At 41.9% G+C, this 15,643-nt stretch overlaps 1 protein-coding gene across 2 annotated transcripts in view; it reads left to right on the plus strand.

Annotated features, from left to right (window-relative positions):
- The first annotated feature begins 270 nt into the window (after positions 1-270).
- Positions 271-15,643, plus strand: part of LOC120721168 (EMILIN-1-like) — a 31,245-nt gene continuing 15,872 nt past the window's right edge. Inside the window, exon 1 of one of the 2 annotated variants that reach the window (XM_040011281.1) lies at positions 271-866. In XM_040011281.1, the coding sequence (XP_039867215.1) occupies positions 730-866 (137 nt within the window). In that variant the 5' untranslated portion in view covers positions 271-729. The remainder of the gene's footprint in view (positions 867-15,643) is intronic. The other variant, XM_040011280.1, reaches the window with a different exon arrangement.

Here is a 15,643-nt window from a genome sequence, read left to right on the forward strand (position 1 = left end):
GATAACTCATTAAACTGGCAACAAAATCCGGAAAGAAAGAATCAGATTCAGCTGATTTACATTAACTTTATATGTGTGTGTGTGTGTGTGTGTGTGTGTCTGTGTGTGTGTGTCTGTGTGTCTGTGAGAGAGAGAGTGCTTAAAACACACACACACACACACACACAGTCTCTCTCTCACACACACACATACAAAGAAAGGAAAAACGGGGCAGAGAAGTTTAAAAAGCGCAGTCTGGTCCTTTAAAGCCTCTCTGTGGCTCCGTGCGGTTTCACGTTTTCATCACTGATCCCAGTCCTGGTTCAGGTGTGGGTGCGGGTCTGGTTTCTCCTCCGGCAGGGGCGGAGACAGTTCGGTGGGGCGGTGTGATGAAGAGGAGGAGCAGCTGGTCTCGGTTCAGTCTGTCGCAACGTTTTCTTCTCTTTGTTTCTCAAGTAAAGTTCTGATGGGCCAGCCGGGACCGCGCCGAGCCGGATTAAAGTGGCATTAAAGGCGGATTAAAGGCTGGGAGCAGCGGGACCCGCAGCGGGTCAGGGGGGATTGGACTCGGCTTCAGGTCTTCAGGTCTGATCGGGTCCGGACCATGGGTCGGTGGGACTGACGGACTTCTGAGGAAACTTTTTTTGTGGCGTTTCCATGGAGATGGGAGTCTTCCCTTCCAGCTGAGGAAGCTGATTAGACTCCGATAAGGTATCGATACTCTGTATTGATCGCGTATTGATCGGAGGGATGGCCGCGCTCCCGCTACTGTTGCTGCTCGTGCTTTGGACCTGCGGACACGCCAAAGGCGCGTTCCCGCTGCGACAGTCCTACAACCTGTACACCAATGGACACGCGCACGGAGCCCGCGCTGCCAGCAGGCACAGGTAAGATGACACGTGCGCGGAAAGGATGGTGATGGTGATGATGATGAGGTTGGAAATGAAGAAAGGATAAGGTGGTGACGTCAAGGTGTTATGACCTCACCACAGAGTTTTATGTGTGTGTGTTTTACTCTGACAGGAAGTGCTTACAGGTTGCTAGTTTGATTCCTGGTTCAGTTCTGCAGGTCTGATATTTAAGAGTGAGCCCCTCTGCTGATGTCAGGATCCGATGACATCATGCACCTCTTTTTACATTGTTTCTATAGTAACAGCTGTAATTAAAGGTGAATTTAAGCCTGTTTTTGATATTTCAGGTCAATGAGCACCTGAAGTTTAGTGTAAGCTGATAACTTAATTTTCTGTTTATGACACGTCTCTGTGAAATGTTTGGTTTAGACATCTGAGATGTTTGGACTTAAAACATTTAATTTGCACAGACAGCTTCATTCTGTCTCTTCCTGCCGTCCTTTCATTACAGTCACTGCTTCAGATGACAAACAAGCTCAAAGCAGTTTCTGGATTTCTGTCCACCTTCATCCGTTTTCTGTTTTCCCCTGGAAAAAAGTGTTTAACTTGAATATAAACTGACATGCATGAGGAAATCAAACTCTATAGCGTCATCATTACTAACACTGTATATCCACAAAGGCAGAGATGTGCAAACAAACTGACATCACCCACTGGTTTACGATCGCCGTGTTGGTGTTTTGGACACAGAAGTGACCACATTTAGGGTGGAGTGGAGTTATCAGCTAAAGCTAGCAAGCTGCATACGTAAAGACAGTATGGGTGCAACTACATCGCACAGATACAGGTAATTAAGTCTACGGAGCATAAAAATATTAGAAGTTCACTCTCTTGAGGTGGAGCACAATCTTCTGTGATTGGCTGTCTTATTATTGGATTTTAAATGCTCCAAAAGTTTTCAAAAACAGTCACAAAGTTTTTTCACTGGCTCTGAGTAGCTGAGGTGAAGCACTGGCCTGCTTTCTCTCCATCCACCTGACACTCAAAGCTTCCAGGGTTATAATAATGTCAACTTTAAGCATTAACATGGTTCAAATGTGTCATCTTGTTAAAAAAAAAAACCCCAAACAGTTATCACAAACAGGGAAAATGGCTTTACAGCCTACAGATGTTTTTTGTATCCTGTTTATTTCTGTTGTAAAGTCTGTTTTTTAAATCCAAGGCAATGGGTCGACTCGCTTTAGGAGCCAAGTGGTCATTAGAGGAACTGCAGTGTTTTGTCACTTTGTCTTCATCTTTCAGCCCCAAAGGCTGGAAACACTTTTCTTTAAAAGCCATTAACACACATTGTTGTCATAGTGCTTCTGTGATGATCTCAGTCACTGTGCTTCATTTCCACTCTCATCTCCATTCATGGATGGATGTTTGTACCGCATGTTATCAGACATGTCAATCAAAAACACAATAATTAGAAACTGTCACACTTGTCGAAAAAGTGATAAAAGGAAGTGTTTTATTTGGCGGCATCAGGTATGGAATACCGAAGGGAACAAAATAACTACTGAAGGAAGAAGTTACTGAGGACACCGTCTCTGTAAATTCCGAGGAAAGGACGGTAAACAAGGCACAAAAGAGCACCAGAGCATCCATCCTTACACATGGCCATTTAACACAGCTGCACAGAACACATAAATAAAAGCTATTAATAAACTTTTTAGGCGAAATTCTGTCTCGCCTCATTTTCATTTCGATTTCACCATATCAGGCTGAACTTGCACTGCACATTCTTCCTTTATAAATAACACTTTATGTGTGGTTTATACAGCCGGGCCTTTCGTGACCTTCCCGGCAGAGAGGTTTAACTGGCACATCCTCTCAGAGCTGCTGACTGTCACTTCACGCACATGCATGCTGACAGCTGTGCTTTAAATAGTTCAGAGTATGTGCCCTGAGTGTGTGTGAGGCTCTTCGTGGTCAGTGTGTCTGAAGATGATGTTGGGTTTAAGTGTGGCAGGACTTTAAACTGAGCTTCTTTCAGCTGCGTTCACACTGAAAGCAACACAAAGGTGATGGCTGATGGACATTCCAGACTCGGACAGGTTTTATGTCAATCAGCAGCTGATGTCAGTTAACGGTGTCCTGCGCTCTCATTGGCTGAGGCTTCAATCACCTGGAAGTTGAGAACAGTTTGTGACATGTGACATTGACTTTCAATAGTTTTTGGTCAATGTGAATCTCTTCTAGTGTGGAGAAGAGTTTTTTTTATACCACTGCACCTCTTCACAGGAGCTCTTGGAACCTCAAACCACATCCACAACAGCATTTGCATGAATTTTAGTGGAAAATAACCTGCGGGTGTGACACTGGGGCCCTTGTCTGGTTTTCATGTGTATCATTTTGTATGATGGTAACTTCCCCACTCATTTTAGGGTCAGTGGAGGAAGGCGTACCCACTTGTTGTGGGTTCTTGGGTTGGATCTTGATGCTCATCAGTTAAAGTTGGAGAGTGTGAGCACAACAAATGTCACATGTAACACTTTCCACATCAGAGTGTTGTTTATATACATAAATATCGATCAAAAGAGTGAGTAGAAAGATCGATTTTTAACACCGGCGCTTGATGTGAAACAATAATTGCTGAAATATTTTGTCATTGGTGGGGATAGTGTTACTAACCAAGGAAAGTGGAAGAGAGATCGAGGCAAACATTTGTGGCTGAGTGGGCTTAAAAAAAGAAATCAGATGTTTTATTGTTTTAAAGCTGTATTATTTTTAAAAGGTGCCACACTGTTAGCTTTTGTAACCAAAGCAGTCGCACAACAACAACGAGAGACAGCTGAGATGTAGCCTGCTAACTACGTTCTTATAAAGCCTGGTGTTTAAAAGCAGCTCTCGCTACGTCACTGGACTCATTCTGCCAGATCTTTTGTCTTCAGTGGAGTGGAAATGCAGACAAACAATACTCTGAAGGAAACTTTCAGCTCCCTGAAAAAAAAAAACTTCTTGAGGGAGAAAATTTTAGATGGAAAAACAACTAATGAAGCAGGAGAAGGGTGAAGAAGTCTTTCTGCTCAATCCTTTTCACTTTAGTTATGAACTGAGCGGCTGGGCATGTTTCCCGTGGATTCTTAAATAGTCATAAAGCTGAGTGAATTCATTCATCTAAAAAAAGACGCCTTCATTTTTTCCAAAATGTCTTAAATCAACATTTGAAGATGTGGGAACAGTTGAATTCTATGAGTATTTTTTTTTATCAGTGAAATTAAGATCTCTAAATGATTTGTAATAGCTATAATTATCAGAACGTGCCTTGCATTAATGACACAGATCACAATGGGAGAAGCAACAACATTTATAGTTTGTTTTTTGATATAAAACCATGTTTTTTAATATTTAAGCCAAAGTCTGGGATCCCATCAGCTTATTGTGGATGCTAAGAGCTTTGACGAAATCGTAGAAAAACAAACATATCTGTGGGATGATGTCACTTTCTCATTCCTAAATCTTACTTGCAGGAGAGCTGGTCTTAAATTTAATTCTGAGGGGTGTTAAAGAGGTCTTAAATCTAATCTGCCTCGAGCTGCAGGATTCCTGTTTTCAAATGTTTTTCGTCTTCCAGGTGAACTGTTTATTTAACTGTCAGCATGGTTTCATTGGCCGTGAGTGTTAGCAGCTCACACAAGTGTCTCCAGGACTAATGGAAAAAGGATAAATAAGTTTCCATCTGGAGCGATCCTGACTCAGATGTCACGGCTGCCTGAAAGCTCACGTGTTAGCTTCTTCCTCTTCTTCTTAAAGTCGTTTTCTTCCACGGGAATCACAGGATCCGCTCAGCGAGGTGAAAGCAGTGTTGAGTATGAAGCTCCGATTTGGTGAACTTTTTACTGGGGTCAGTCCTGTAAGCTGAAACACTATAAAACTAAACACACAATACACCACATAAAAGTGCAATAAACACACAATAGAGCACAGTAAAAAGCATTCTGCCCAGCGAAACAGGCAGTTAAACCCTCAGTTTGATGTCGGCTGCTAAAAAAACACCAACGTGAAGCGCAAACTCTGAATCTCTCCTGTGGAGTTTGTAAAGCTGATAAATCAGCTTTTTTCTGTCCGGCCTGTAGAGCTGAGACGCACGGGGGCAGAAATTAAACCAACCCACTCTGAGGCAGGAATAAAAAGGTCAGAGGTGGCGTCTGTCCTGACACGAGCAGCATTCACTGACCTGCAGATGCAGAGATAACACGACATCAGCTCCAGTTTCCCCTCGTTCCCCTCCCCGTCCTTCTTTATACCAAGTTTTACTTTTGTTTTTACTTGTGCGTGCATCTTTGCAGAGACGTGTAGATTCATACATCTCTGTTTGTTTCACTCAGCAGATTTATAGACGACGAAAAGCCAGAAAGCGAGCAGTGTCACGGAGCATTGGGAATCTAAAAAAATTTTAAAAAAGAGGGGAAACAGCTGAGACTGATCTGAGCAGCTCGGAGACAGACGTCCGGACATCCTGTCTGCAAGATTCGAGCTCAGAGATTCAAGCTAAACTCTGTACACTGAAGACTTTGTGTTTAGCGTTGTGCTTCATAAAAACCATCCTAGTGACATCAGCTCTGGCTGCCAGATTACTGTAATCCTGACTGCTGTAATCTATTATCAGTGCCGATAACTCAATCTTCATTAATCAGTACCAGAGATGTGATCAGCGAGTCAGCATGTGGAGCTCATAAATCAAGTGTGTTTCAGTTGAGGATAAAATGAGCACATGAATGGAACATCAGTGGGTTTTTGTGGTAGTAAACTAAACTGATCAGTGGCTATAAAGTGTTTCAGGTTTTCTATCAGTGCTGAGATCAGTGCTCTCATTAGAAGCCGCACAGTCACTGTTTATTTATTAAATACTTAAATGACAGATGCAGACGTTTATTCAGATTTTTACCACTGAAGGTGTGGGAGTGTAGTGATGTGGTCACGAATAAACATGAGCGGCACATGAAACCACTGCAGGGTTCTGGTTTGTGCGGTTTCTGTCAGTTTCTCGTTGTCTTTGTTGTGTTTTCTTCTTGTGTGTTCAGTGTTTCCGGGTCTCCGTCATCGCCCTCAGTTGTTCTTCAGCCTTTCTCACTGTTTGTATTGCTCTGAGAATCAGTTTTCCTCATGTGTCTTTTTTTGTTTTACTTCCTGCTTTCCTTTCCTCTTCTTTGTGATTGTTTGCTGTGTCACCTGTGTTTGACAGCCTTGCATCTCCCTTAGTCGGATCATCTCCTTATCTTCTCTAGTCCTCCATCAGCTTCCTGTGCTCCGTGTTCCCTGTGGCTGTCTGACTGTTGTTATCGGCTTTTTCCAAAAGCTTGAAGCTTTAGAAAAATCCCGTCTGCGCTTTAGTCCTAAGTTCAGTTAAATTCCAAGCAAACAGTCAAAAATCACAAGAAATGAAAGTAACAAGAAGCTTTTTTTACCCAATGGAAGTATGTGTTTGGTAACCATATGTCGCACAAAGACAGCACGTGTAGTGTCGTTGTGTTTTTGAATGATGCATGCTCATTTGTATATTTAATGCAACACTTTTCCAAAGAAGCTGTGACAGAAGCACGTTTAACGGCGTGTTGCATCATCTCTTCTCTAAAAAAAAACAACAACACTGCATGCTTTTGGGAGCTGAGAGGCCAACTGCTGTTTTAGAAGCCAGATGTTTTCCCATTCTTGCTGGGATTTCAGTTGTTCAACAGGACCTCCTTTGTCGTACTTTTCATTTTATAATGCTCCATCTGTTTTCAATGGGTGACGGGTCTGGACTGCAGGAGGGCCAATTTAGCACCCAGATTATTTTATTACAAAACCATGCTGTTGGAAAACTTGTGGAATAGTTTTCCATCCTCTTGCTGAAATAAGAAAGCCCTTCTCTGAACCATGTTGCTCTTCATGCTATATATTGTTCAGCATAAACAGGGCCTTCACACATGTGAACGTCACCAATACCGCGATCCCCAAACATTCACAGCTGTTGCTCAGTTGCTGATCTTTGTTTCTGACAGATTCAGCCTCTCTGAGATGCTCTTTTGTATGCACAGTCATGTTACTAGTTGACCTTATTAACTTTGAGATGTTCTAGCACATATTTGTTTTTAGCGCCGCACAACTTTTGCAGCCCGTGAAAAGCTGTTGGAAACTGCTCAGCGTCCCAACTATTTCTGAAATGTGCTTGTAATATCCAGCCCTGACAGGAATGTTTCAGCTGCACTCTAATTTATATGTGCACTAAGCCATAATCCGTCCTTATCCTTGGTAGTTTAGCTCTTCGTGGTAATTAACAGCAACTAACCACACTTCCATAACCCCACTTTTGCACTGTATTAAATCCTTCTACTAGTTTTGAAAAGAGTGCTATGATTTAAAGACATATGTACACCCTTTAACCAAAATAGCTCATTAAAAAGTCATTTATAAACTAACAGAGCCAAACTGTTGCACCGATAATCCACTAAATCGATGGGTGGATCGATCCAAATATCGAAAGTATCGAACCCAACGCAGGTATTGATATCGATGCTAGCGCGATAGGATCAATGCTTTGTTTCTATGCATGTAAATCGCCGAATTGTGTTAAATAATTTTTTTTTAAGATGAAGAAATATACCTCAAACATGCACTGTGAAAAATAAAAGTGTTGACTGATAGTGTTGAGTGTCACATTCTTGGCTTTTTTAAGTTTTATTTATTTATTTAAAAGCCTACCAGCACATTTAACAACAGAAGGTGACCCAGTGCTTTAAAGACGGGCACATTTACCTGCCAGCTTTAAAATAAAACCCTGTTTCAAAATACACAAAAATTAATCTTAGATTGATGCCTTTAAAAGCTGAAAGTATTGGTATTGGCAGTACTGGGCCTGTATTTACTTGGTATCAGATCAGATGAGATTAACCAGAAGTGCTAAAACCCACGACTACCACTTCTTCCTCATACTGCGGGGATTTACCTTCTGCTGACTCGCCTAACAGTTGGAGCAAATATGTCTGGATCACCTTAGATTCACGATGAACCAATCAGAGCCACAGTTTGGCCGTTAATATTGTGAGCATGTGTTTATCACACCGAGTCTCATCTGAATTTCTAATTACTGTAACTGAAGTCTTAATGGAGATCTTACTGGGGATCGTTGAGATGAACCATGGTATTGATTGATGATTGGCTGTTGTATTTATTTCAACCAAGCAGTCTGATTTACACCCCCTGATTTCTCACATAGTAAATGGACATATGCTATAATGATTTATGATTACCTTCAACATGGCAATGATGTAATTGGTTTGCCTGTTATCCAGATTATTCAAAAGTCATGCATGGATTAGTAAAAGTGGTCATTTTTTGTAATATCTTCATAAATAAATGTCACATTGAAATAAGAAAAAACAGGGACATCATCTTGATGTTCTTAAAATAATATCTGGATCCAAGAAATCAGCTCATGTGTGGCGTGGAGGGGATTTTCAGCCTTGGCAGAGGCAGCATACTGCTGTTGTTGATTAACACATGTGACTGCACGTTTAAATTGATCACACACAATCATTTGTGATCACACAGAGCCTGTCAGAAGCGTACATCCAGCTGCAACCACTCATCTTGACCATTGTCATAGGCAGTAACCAAATTCCCTTTTAGGGCATGTATTCTGGCAAGTTTTTCCATGGCAGGACAAATATGAGTTTCCAGAGGAAACATTCACACATTCACATTGAAAAACTAGGGACTCCTCTGTAAACTTTCCCCACACTTTCTCATTCTGTGTCATCCTCTGGGACAATGAAGACTGAGGTCTTTCACAAGTTTAAAGAAAAACTCCCTGGGCTAAAGCTAAAATAAGGCAAAGGTCCAGCTGTAAAGCCTTTAACATTTGCACAAATTGCAACACACAGACACACGTGCACACATTCAGCCCCCTCCTTTTGGCAGCAACAGCTCTGATGTCATCAGCAAAAAACTGGAAAAACGGAGCGAAAAAACACCCGAATTACTCATTTCCGTAGAATGTGACATCATTCTGTGTGTGTGTGTGTGTGTGTGTGTGTCTGCTTTTCTCTGTGGACTCTGTGGTTCAAAGTTAGCTGTGGAGGCTGCAGTTGTTTTTTTCGGCAGTGTGGAGATAAAACGTGATGAAAAACATGAAAATCTATCTGTAGAAATGTTCGGACAAGATTCCGTTGGTGCTGCCATTTAACACTGCCGATCTGTCCGGGGTGTACACCACCTTTTACCCAGTGGGGTAGACTCCAACCCCTGCAACGGTGAATTGGATAAAGTGATTAAGAAAATGTATGTACGTATGTATGTATGTATGGATGGATGGATGGATGGATGGATGGATGGATGGAGGGAAGGATGGATGGATGGATGGATGAATGTATTTATGTATGGATGTATGGATGTATGGATGGATGTATGGATGTATGGATGTATGGATGGATGGATGGATGGAGGGAAGGAAGGAAGGATGGATGATGGATGGAGGGATGTATGTATGTATGTATGTATGTATGGATGGATGGATGGATGGATGGATGGATGGAGGGAAGGATGGATGGATGGATGGATGGATGGATGAATGTATTTATGTATGTATGTATGGATGGATGGATGGATGGATGGAGGGAAGGAAGGAAGGAAGGATGGATGGATGGATGGCGATGGAGGGATGTATGTATGGATGGATGGATGGATGAATGGATGGATCAATGGATGGATTGATGGAGGGATGTATGGAATGTATATGGATGTATGGATGGATGGAGAGAAGGATGGATGGATGGATGGATGGATGGAGGGAAGGATGGATGGAGGGAAGGATGTATGGATGGATGGAGGGAAGGATGGATGGAGGATGGAGGATGGATGGATGGAGGGAAGGATGGATGTATGGATGGATGGATGTATGTATGGATGGATGGATGGATGGATGTATGTATGTATGGATGTATGGATGTATGGATGTATGGATGGATGGATGTATGTATGGATGGATGGATGGAGCTATTAACTGATCAGAGGAATGGATGTGAGGCTCATGTTTCCTGCTTATCTTATATTTTTCTTATATTTATTCATTTTCAATGTAACCATAAATCAGCCAAGTCAGGCCCGTTGTGTTTTTAGAAGATGTTGTTTCTGTTTTAAGAGAAACTCTGTCAGGGGCAGCGTTTTCTTTATCAGCCTCCACTTAACTCTGTCCTGCTTTCAGCCTGCTGTAGGTCAAAGGTCACTTGCTGTTTTGATTCTGATCATTGCTGATAGTATAAACTCACTGTCAGGAGTCATGCTCACACTGACTGAAAACATGTCAGCAGCCCCGCTTTAACTTTAGGTCACTGTTACTGTGACGCTCTCTGATTGGCTGTCAGTTGGTGAAAGGAGCCTTTGTCTCTTCTTCGGCTTTACGTCTTCTTGTAAAGATGGGAATATTCTGTGCAGTGAGAAATCTGAAGCTTTATTCATCTTTGCAATATTTAAATACAGTCGGATCTCTGAGTCGACTGTAGACGTGCAGGAAATATTTAGTTTGGGTTGGGTTTGTGTGCTGGCGTCACTCATGCCTTTAACATTACATGTTGTTTTATTGTGGGTGGGGGGTTAACAGTTTGTCTGGTGTTTTTGTCTGTATGTACAATGTTTTTTAATTTCAACTTGAAAATGTCCAAACAAGGGAAGCTGTGTTTTATCATTCCCCAAGTGACTCGAATTCCCGTTCGTCCAATTTAAGATTGATATATGAGTATGTTTGCAACTCAAACTTTCAGTAAAACGCATTCATACAGACTTCTGCTGTGTAACATTTATTTAAATGCCCTCTGTGAACTTATATCTGCTGATAGAATCTCACTGCAATAATAGCCACCATCAGGATCTTGTTATTGTAAACCACAATGTTAAACAGTGTCTCAGATTTGACATTTAAGAAGATGACTGTCTTTCTTACTGATGTGGTTTATTTATTTATTCTCGCCAGAATTCTTTAACAGTGAATCAGATAGACATGCACCATCTGTTGTGTTCCCATACACTAATTAATAATGTTGTAGAAATACAGAAGTGTAAATAAGAAAATAAACACATATTTTTAGAATTACATAACAGCCCATTTTTGCTGGCCAGGGTTCAGAGAGCTGAACGTTTTTTTGTTTTAGCAATATGTTCATCTACCGAGGACTTGTCTGTAAGTTTGGTGCTTTTGTGTGTTGAGACTGGTTCTTAAGGAAAGTTTGACATAGCCAAACTTGGCTGGCTCAACAAATCCTAAAACGGCACTCAGATAACCACCATCTGTGAGAGCGCTATCTGTTAACTCTCCAGCTCTGTGCACGCTCACATACAACATGAATCAACCGGATGCCGTCGACTTCAATCAGCGCTCCGCTTTCTAGCATAAGAAAGGCATTAGCCTGCATACATTGAAACTTTCAAAGCTTCACATTGTTGTCACACAGGTCTGATACTGTCTCACATCCTGCTCAATAAGACGTGAAGATAACTAACTTTTTGTCACCTAATCAGTGCTTAAAATCTTATCTTCTATAGCTGCAATTCCAGGAATGAAGACTTGAAGACTTAGCATCAGATTAAGGTCAAGCATGAATATGCATTTATACACAATCACCAACTGAAGCATGTAAATTCATTGGGCAGAGCGACACAGTTTGCACTGCTGTAACATAATAGCTGAGCTGATATGAGTTAGCTTCCCCTCAGTAGGTTTCTGCAAAAGTCCTTTATATTTAGTTTCTTTAGCAATTCCTTTCCTGCCTTTCCTGACACCTTTCAAAGTTTTTCTTTGGGCACTGGCTGCCTTTTCGCTCATTTACAGTCCTGTCCTTGTACGTTACCGTTTTCAGTGAACTTTTTGTTTTGTTTGTTTGTTAGTTAAGCCACTTTAAAAAGGGGCTTCTAACTCAATTGATGAACTGACAACAAACAGCTAGCAGCCTGTCACAGCCTGTTTCTTTAGTTGTCTATGAAAAATTCCAAAGGTAACAAAATTTCACAGCACAAAATAGTTTTTTTCCTCACCAACACCTGGCATATTTCAATATGGTGTGCAGTTTGGCCTCAAAAGACAAAATAGGAAACTGCACAGGTGGCAGGCCTAAAGTGGCAGTGGTATTGGAGATCTGGTTAAAATGAATGAATCTCTTTGTACTCCCAAAGGTTGATTCTGTTCATCTGGACGTAGCGTTTTCAGTGGGAGAAGCATCTTATTGGAATAATTTGTTGGATGAAGTTGAAGTTGAACACCTTCAACTTCATTGTTTGAAAATTTGGAGGTCTTTGCAATATTATTCCACGAAGGAGAGATAAGTTGAAGGAACTAGATAGGATTTATTGAAATGGATTGATATGTTTAACCTGTAATGTGAGATAGCGTCAGGGAAAAATGCCTGATTTTACCTACACTCAGCTCCAGGATAGCTTTTTAGCTCAGAAATGCGATGGAGATGGAAATACAGACTTCAACACTTAGTAAGAACAATACAGTGGAAAGTCTTGCTGCGATGACACTGTCACCATCTGTGTCCAAATCTCAAGGCAAGAATAACAAAGAAGCCCGGAACCACATTGTGGGGCTTTTCAACAACTGTCATCAAAAGAGAAATCAAAGCAAAACCAAAACTGTGCAAGTTTGGGTCCGTAGCAAAACCACAAAGCTGCAAGTATGTGCAAGTGAGCAATCCAAAAACAGCAGCACAAAGGAGGTGCTCAAAGAGGCGACCTCGAAGGATCTGTTTAGGTTTCTGCTCTCGCGGGTGGAGTCATTCGGCTCTTTCATTGCACCTCGTATGGTGAAGGTGGAGGTCATTTCTTTCTCGTAGTTACACTGAATGAATGATAGAATATTTAAATTACACATTAAACTGAAACTTTGTAAACAGTAAACTTTGCGTTACTTTTTTATATATTTGGTGTATATTGAGCCCCCTCCTTATGTCCTCCAAATATTTCAACGAATGCAACCTCAGCAGTGAAACAGCATGATTATGGTTCATGAGATGATTGTTTCTGCTCATCGTTCTGGATTCCAGAGACAACAATTCAACCTAATTACACGCAAACACACAACACAGCGAGTCTTTCTGCTGCTGATCCGACATGAACGAGACGGATGGAAACTCATCGCCACCACACGCTAATGACATCAGCACCACGCGCTTAACTTGTCATGAGATTTTACCCACAATGCCATGTGAACAATGAGCGTGTCACTGGATTCGATGACTGAAGCTGTCAGATGCCGGGCAGGATGTTTGACTTATAACCCGCATGGGAACAGAAACAGACAGAAAGCGATCCAACGTGTTTATATTCTTCAGAGGGTCTGCAGGTGTTTGAGCGGCAGCACTCACATTTTCATTTGATGGTTTTTCAGCTTCGCTTCACATGTTTTCAATCAGCCGAGATGGCCAAGAATGCAGACCGCAGAGTCAACCGTAGCCTTCAAAATAAATGGATCTATGGGAGAAAGCTGTATTTTCAAAATAAAAGTCCTTAAACGGTGGGAAGTCAGCCGTGCTGGAAAAAAACGAGACGCTTCACAGGTTACTCAGTGTGCAGGTTTAAAGATAGTTTGTTTTAGAATAGTCTGCTACCGTGCTGCACCACAACCATCAAGAAACATCTGCACATGCTCAGTGCTGACCTCGCTCGACCTTAAACAGATGTTTGTGGTTAAGCCTCTATGCTGCAGCTGACCAAGTGAAAAAAAACTTTTAAAAAAGGTTCCTTCAGAAACATAAAGAGTAATCCACCCTCAGCGGTGCAATGAGAACATTAACATCAAAGTATAGTCGAATAAGGCAACGTAATATATCAAAAACTCCTCTGTAGCTCAAACAGTAAGAGGTCACAGGGTATATTTGAAGTATGAATGAAGTTACCACAGGAAAGTGATTGGAAAGTTTTCCTTTTATGGTTCATTATGTTTGCACTTTTTAAATGTTGTCCGTTTACATACGCCATCAGTGTGAAGTTAACAGTTTTTCAAGGTTTTTCTCTTTCACCCATTTGCTCCCATAGTCATGGTGGCGGAGCTGCCATGCATGTGGTTGGGCTAGATTGGGTTTAAACTGCCAACCCTGTGATTAGTGGGCAACCCACTCTGCCCCCTGAAACATGTCTCAGTTTTAAAGACACACTTGTAAAGACGTGAGGTTACAGAGACCTGCTCGATATAAACCAGTGTGTGTGTGTGTGTGTGTGTGTGTGTGTGAGTGGCAAGTGTACACAGCTTCAAGAGAAACTATTCTTTTATCATATGCTTGGATATAAAATACAGTGGGGCAAAAAAGTATTTAGTCAGCCACCGATTGTGCAAGTTCCCCCACTTAAAATGATGACAGAGGTCAGTAATTTGCACCAGAGGTACACTTCAACTGTGAGAGACAAAATGTGAAAAAAAATCCATGAATCCACATGGTAGGATTTGTAAAGAATTTATACGTAAATCAGGGTGGAAAATAAGTATTTGGTCACCTCAAACAAGGAAAATCTCTGGCTCTCACAGACCTGTAACGTCTTCTGTAAGAAGCTTTTCTGTCCCCCACTCGTTACCTGTATGAATGGCACCTGTTTGAACTCATCATCTGTATAAAAGACACCTGTCCACAGCCTCAAACAGTCAGACTCCAAACTCCGCCATGGCCAAGACCAAAGAGCTTTCGAAGGACACCAGGAAAAGTATTGTAGACCTGCACCAGACTGGGAAGAGTGAATCTACAATAGGCAAGCAGCTTGGTGTGAAAAAATCAACTGTGGGAGCAATCATCAGAAAATGGAAGACATACAAGACCACTGATAATCTCCCTCGATCTGGGGCTCCACGCAAGATCTCATCCCGTGGGGTCAAAGTGATCATGAGAACGGTGAGCAAAGATCCCAGAACCACACGGGGGGACCTGGTGAATGACCTGCAGAGAGCTGGGACCAAAGTAACAAAGGTCACCATCAGTAACACACTACAACGGCAGGGAATCAAATCCCGCAGTGCCAGACGTGTTCCGCTGCTGAAGCCAGTGCATGTCCAGGCCCGTCTGAAGTTTGCCAGAGAGCACATGGATGATACAGCAGAGGATTGGGAGAATGTCATGTGGTCAGATGAAACCAAAGTAGAACTTTTTGGTATAAACTCAACTCGTCGTGTTTGGAGGAAGAAGAATACTGAGTTGCATCCCAAGAACACCATACCTACTGTGAAGCATGGGGGTGGAAACATCATGCTATGGGGCTGTTTTTCTGCCAAGGGGACAGGACGACTGATCCGTGTTAAGGACAGAATGAATGGGGCCATGTATCGTGAGATTTTGAGCCAAAACCTCCTTCCATCAGTGAGAACTTTGAAGATGAAACGAGGCTGGGTCTTCCAACATGACAATGATCCAAAACACACCGCCCGGGCAACAAAGGAGTGGCTCCGTAAGAAGCATTTGAAAGTCCTGGAGTGGCCTAGCCAGTCTCCAGACCTCAACCCCATAGAAAATCTGTGGCGGGAGTTGAAAGTCCGTGTTGCTCGGCGACAGCCCCAAAACATCACTGCTCTCGAGAAGATCTGCATGGAGGAATGGGCCAAAATACCAGCTACTGTGTGTGCAAACCTGGTAAAGACCTATAGTAAACGTTTGACCTCTGTTATTGCCAACAAAGGTTATGTTACAAAGTATTGAGTTGTATTTTTGTTATTGACCAAATACTTATTTTCCACCCTGATTTACGAATAAATTCTTTACAAATCCTACCATGTGGATTCATGGATTTTTTTTTTCACATTCTGTCTCTCACAG

Source organism: Simochromis diagramma, unplaced genomic scaffold (genome assembly GCF_900408965.1).
Source record: "Simochromis diagramma unplaced genomic scaffold, fSimDia1.1 OVJJ01000603.1, whole genome shotgun sequence".
Classification (NCBI taxonomy): Eukaryota; Metazoa; Chordata; class Actinopteri; order Cichliformes; family Cichlidae; genus Simochromis; species Simochromis diagramma.